Below are 6000 nucleotides of genomic sequence, written 5' to 3'. Positions count from 1 at the left end.
GACGCTACCGTTGACAGTGGTGCGAATGATGCATGGTAGAGATGCGTACAGCGGGTTCCATATGTAGAAGATGAGGATAACTGGCGATGTGAGGTACACGAGAACGCTGAGAACATCCCTCAGGAACACTCGGGTTAGAATCCTGTAAATATTGGAACTCTTCAACAGCCATTCCATCACAAGAATGCTCAAGGATGAAATTAAACAAACAACGGCACTCTTTACCTCCAAATGGGAAGCTAAGATCTCCTTCTGGAAATACCCCACAACAAACGACCACAAAAGGAATGTCTCTGCGCTCAGTAACGACGAAATACGTCCCACGGATGTTGCTATGACTCTGAATGGCGCCATCAAGAACTTTGCACCGAAGTGCGAGTACATAACGAGTGTTGGATTCATTGTTAGGGCATGATATCACGGATGTCTAGAAACGGTCCTTTGAACGTTGATGTGACGCATGACGTCACAGATAGCGTGATGTCAGAATCTGTTTATCGCATGACGTCATTGTTTCGAGCATGGTTTCATGTATCATTGTCACATGATGCGTCACGTCATATCCATTCTTTCATTGTGTGGATAAAGGCTCAACGACCTTCGACATGAGGCATTTCTTATATCAACGACGGGTTGAAAGGCCACAATACCGCGAATCAAATATGCTATGTTATCAAAAGGTATAGAAAAACTAATCTGATTACTGTTTTCGACATAATTTTGAAGGGTTATCAGTTTATAATAGTGCATACATTTCACTACAGTGTACACGTGTGTGAAACTAAACTCTACATTCATTTTGCTGGAACGTTTTTCAAAAGCGCTGTCCTCACTAAGATGTTGTTTACTATGAAAACAAATGTATGGCAAAGTCATAAAACACCACACTATTTCTGTAAATAATCCACGTATGCATGTTCATGATTTTTCTATTGTCTTTGAAGTGGAGTCACGCAGCCAGCGGATGTGGGAAGGGGGATAACTCGTGTTGTGGAGAAAATACACCTTGAGTCACTTTCACATGTTGCCGACATAGCGCCCCCAAAGAACTGAAAACGACTCGACAGGTCGCACGAGGACTGGAATATGTCATCTTTAAATCACTTCCTGGTTATTGTTATGATACATAACGTCTATGATAATACGCTGATCGTATAGACTAAAGGTAAGCATGCAGCATGCATGAAAATGGAAGCGGTGTTGGCCCGTGTCTGTGGAGAGCCGTGTTTACACACACTGCAAAGCGTTTGACAACTTCTCAGCTGAGCAACGCTTGTGAGAATTTCAGTGCTCACCCAGTTTATTGCTGTCTGATAAGGCCAGCTAAACTGTTAATTATTTGCAGTTGTCATTGTAATGAGAGAACCTCAGGCATGATATATTAATAGTTGCTTGCTGTAGACCCGTACACACGGACAACATGGCGGGCTGTTAGGCCTGTCTGATTCAGTCTTGTCAAGTTGTAGATTATCCCTGGTCTTATCTTGCACGGGTTATACGCAGTATCATCACTGTGTCATCGTCAACCATTTGGAAGAAGCCGAATCTGTAGCTGTATACGCCGTACAAGTTGATCTTCCAATGTTAATTACCTTGTTAAGGTTTTTTAAATCAACAAGAAAATCGGCCGGTACAGTGGACAAAATATCAGGGCAGGTGATTTTATGTGTGCCACTAGCAATTTTAAAGATATTTTCCCCCTTGTCGGTTACCCTGCACGCATGTCGCTTAGCCTGTCTAGCATGTCGCTATGTACAATAACCTGCATCAGTAATGGCTTATCACAAGCATGAGACCATCTGTCAGTACATCTGATGGACTAGTGTTTTAAGCCTTTGCTCCACACGTCGATCACTATTCCCCACATAATGGTTTGGTTTGGGTTAGAATTTATCGAGTTGTGAGGCTCTCTGATCTGGCTGGCTCATACCGTCGTACCCCAAATGCGTAGATCGATGCTCATGCGGCTGATCACGGGACTGTCTGGTCCAGACGTGATTATTAGCAGATTACCGCCATATGGCTTGAATATTGCCAAGAGCAACAAACATAACTTCCTACCATCTGTGATAATCTTTATGTTCGAAGAGTTTGGTGCCTCGTGATTAAAACATCTCGGAAATATGTTGTCGGTATCATCAGGAAATACTCCTCGAGATACAATGATATTTTGTTATGCCCCCTTTTCTTAATGCGTGTTTTAAATTCACTGTCGTTTTTTCATGTGATAGAGTAGAACTTGGAGAAGGGAGATATAAACGGGGTATTTGTCTGGTACACTTGCCTCATTTGACTTTCTGGCGTGGTTGGCAATGTCATCTTATCCCATTTGCGTCCATCGATGCTCATGCTGTTGATCAATGGTTTGTCTGGTTCCGACTCAATTATTTTCAGACCGCCGCCATGTAGTAGAGTGTGGCCGATGAGTGTTTTAAGCAAACGTAAAAGCAACAAATGTTTCTCGTTCTCATGGTTCTGTTGACGGGTTCGTTCTTTTTCAGGCATTAATTCCTCCAAAAAGTGTCACAAGTTCCTTGAAATGTCAGATGTCACTGCATTGTATTCCATACGAAAACAGGACAGAGAATATCTTACTCAATGGAGATGATTAAGATGGAGTTGTCATACATATAAACAATTACTCCTGCAGACTAACCAAGCATTAACGTAGAGCTATGGAGACGTGTGCAGAGCAGGGTAGTCCAGTTGTTTCACAATCAGTGCCATGTTCCCCTTGGGCAGTGGTACTGAACCAAGAGCAGTCTTCCCCCGACTCAGGCAATGACAAGGACTGTGCTACACACCATTCCCGAATATCGACGGATGTTGAGCATCAAGAAAACGAACACAACAGAATACAACCAGAGCGTGTTAAAAAATCTGACATGTCCGGAGGAAGAGCCACGGGTATTCCTGAAGACCGAGCTCTCGGAAGAGCTGCGGACCACGAGGACGCAGACATGTCGGGTGATGAAGACACCATGATTGACAATCTTGGTGTTCAATTGTGGAAACCTAATGAGGACAGGCCGCAAGACAGGTCTGTATCAGACAGAGTCCTGAGGCGCAGATGCCATAAGGTGCGGTGTAACCAGTGTGGTGTGAACATCGAAGAGAAGAACTTCAAGGACCACCTTACAGAAGCTCACCCTAGACAGAAAACTAACTTTGTATGTACTGACTGTGGAAAAGGTTTCAACTTTGAAAGTGGTTTAATTCTGCACCGGGCTAAGCATCATGGTGGTAAACTACCAAGGAGGACAATGAAATCAATATCCCCACGTTCTGAGTCCCAAAAGAATAGGTCAGATACAAATGTGAAACTATCCTGTGAAGTTTGTAAAAAGACGTTTAAGCATATAACATCCCTGTCTGTCCACTTAGAGAAACATGCCTTGGCCGAGATATTTGAATGTGGAATATGTGATAGACCATTTGTTACCAAGGCAGCCTATGACCAGCATAAGGAATCCCATGAGGGTCTCCTGACAAACCAGTGCTTTCGATGTGAAAAAATATGTGTCCGATCTGCAGAGTTCAAGGAGCATATGAAGAAGCACACATATGAAGCCCAGTATGAATGTGATAAATGTTCAAAGATATACTTTGAGGCGACACATCTTGCAGTCCATATGGTGACTCATGCCCAACAGGCTGGCATCCAGTGCAGCATCTGCAAGGTGAAGTTCTCCTGTAAGATGGACCATGATCGTCATGTGAAACAGCACGAAGGAGATGAACCCAGGAGGTGTGAAGTCTGTGGCCAGAGCTTTCCCACGAGAAGCCTTCTGAAAGGTCATGTCAGCATGGTTCATCTGGGTAAGAAGGGTCATCCGTGTAACATCTGTGGTCAGGAGTTCTTCAAGTTGAAACACCTACAGGCACACCATCGGGATCATGCTGTTGAGAAGGTCATCGTGTGTAACATATGTGGAGAGTCTTTTGATCTCAGGTCTAGTTTGAGGACACATATGCGAGTTCATGAGAATGATGTCATTTATAAATGTGTCGTGTGTCCAAAGCAGGTTACAGATATGGTGACTCTGAAGGCTCATGTTGACGGTCATGCAGAAGAAGAATGTCTGGACTGCGCCGAGTGTGGGATGCAGCTGACAGACTGTGATGATGTGATGGTGCATATCCAGAAACACAGGGGTGGTCAGCTGACGATGACAGAGGAAGAGTACAAGTCCAAGAAGAGACATGGATGCTCTAAAGATCCAGTGAACAGAAAACAAAAGGAGAGGCTGCCTGTGAAATGTAACATCTGTCACAAGACGTTCCACTTTGTGTCCAGTCTACAGTCACATATGCGCATCCATCAGACAGATCAGCTCCTGAACTGCCATATCTGTCATGAGGCCTGGCCAGGAGTCAAGGTTTTAAGAGAACACATCAAGACACACAAGAATGACCTGAAGAAAGGCTCTGCAGGTTCTTGTGACACAGCTGACCCTTCCACAGATGATGATCCCACAAAGTCCTCCGAGGTCGGGAAGAAGAAGAGACATCGTTGTGACATCTGCCTTCAGAAGTTTGTCAGCTACTATGGTTGTAAGACACACAGACTTCTCCACACAGGTGAGAAACCATTCCGCTGTGATGTGTGTGGTCAGAGCTACGTCCTGTCAGGATCGCTGAAGGTCCACATGCTGTCTCATACAAACGAGAGGCCCCATGTCTGTGAGATATGTGGAAAGAGCTTCAAACAACCCTATATCCTCCGCGAGCATCAAATGTCCCACACGGGCAAGAAGCCATTTCTGTGTGATCTCTGTGGGAAAAGTTTCGTTAACAAAAAGAAACTAAAGCTACATACTTTTGTACATACTCGTGAGACCCCCTTCAACTGTAAGGTGTGTGGCAGAGGCTTCAGAGCCTTTGTGACAAGACAGAAGCACAAGTGCGAAGGGCGCCCCCCTCCACAAGGATCTTCTGCAGATACTCCTGAAATCAGTTCCAGGAACGTGGGAGTTGTGACTGTCGCAGGACCTCAGGCAGAGCAAGTACAGCTGACACATGGGTATCCTGCCTCGGTGCCAACCTATGGAGACTTTGATTACGCTTCAGGTCCAGGGCCGGAGTACAACGTCAGTACGCTTGGTTACAAACACTCCAAAGGGCAACAGCTTTATGGGCAGGACCCTTACCAACCTGCTCACAGATCAATGGCTGGGCAAGTATTGCCCGTTTTGAATCGTGATTACATGCCTCCAGGGTCTCGGTTCATAGATCCGACGAATGCCCCTCTTCCGGTGCCCACATCCATTCCTCAGCAACCACAACCACCACTGAATTGGCAGGGATCGCCTCCTGGTGCGCCGTGCAGAGACGTCAGCAGTTCCGTGTGGGAGGGAGCACTACCGTGACAACCAACAATTTACGGTGGGGGCGACTAGAATAGACTTTGGTTGGAAATTGTCTGACGGAGATGGGGAAACAAAGGAAACGCCATATTGCTAGTGCTATATGTACCATCATGTATCTGAACAGACCGGGGCTGTCAAAACGTTAGGTTTTGTCGAAAGCACATGCATATTTTTGACTGGAAGCTATGTTCTTTGTTGCTTTGGAAACTAACATTTCAACTGAAACTTCGCTGATAATAAACAGACAGGAAGGTTGTTTGCAATATGTTTACTGTGTAGTTACAGAAGACGGGTGCAGCTGAAGAGTTGTTTTTCATAGCTACGAGTAACCATCTGACTGACGAGTTCCATCTTTTTTGTGAATGAATTTAGATTCTTTACAGAAATTTGAAATAATTCAGTAACGTTTAGCTTTCACTTTGTCGTTTTAATATCATTTTGTCACATGCTTGAGTGCTTTATGACTCACTTAGCATACGTGCAAGCTTTATTCCGGCGATCTTCAAGTAATGACATCTTGAAAAGACGATCAAGTGATTGATATCCTGAACATTGTTCCAAAGAACCATGATACAATCCAGTCAACGATGTAGGCGAGCCAGGTAGCCACCTACGACTTTATGGGTTCCGG

General features: G+C 44.7%; 1 protein-coding gene across 1 annotated transcript; it reads left to right on the top strand.

The window, feature by feature from the left end:
• Positions 1–978: 978 nt before the first annotated feature.
• Positions 979–5632, top strand: LOC137273125 (zinc finger protein 234-like). Its single transcript, XM_067805591.1, has 2 exons — positions 979–1165; positions 2502–5632. Exon 2 carries the CDS (start codon positions 2676–2678, stop codon positions 5367–5369), a length of 2694 nt encoding a protein of 897 aa, XP_067661692.1. The 5' UTR covers positions 979–1165; positions 2502–2675; the 3' UTR covers positions 5370–5632.
• Positions 5633–6000: the final 368 nt, after the last annotated feature.

This window comes from Haliotis asinina, chromosome 2 (assembly GCF_037392515.1).
Source record: "Haliotis asinina isolate JCU_RB_2024 chromosome 2, JCU_Hal_asi_v2, whole genome shotgun sequence".
In the NCBI taxonomy this organism is placed as follows: Eukaryota; Metazoa; Mollusca; class Gastropoda; order Lepetellida; family Haliotidae; genus Haliotis; species Haliotis asinina.
This window is presented reverse-complemented; position numbering and strand designations above follow the sequence as displayed.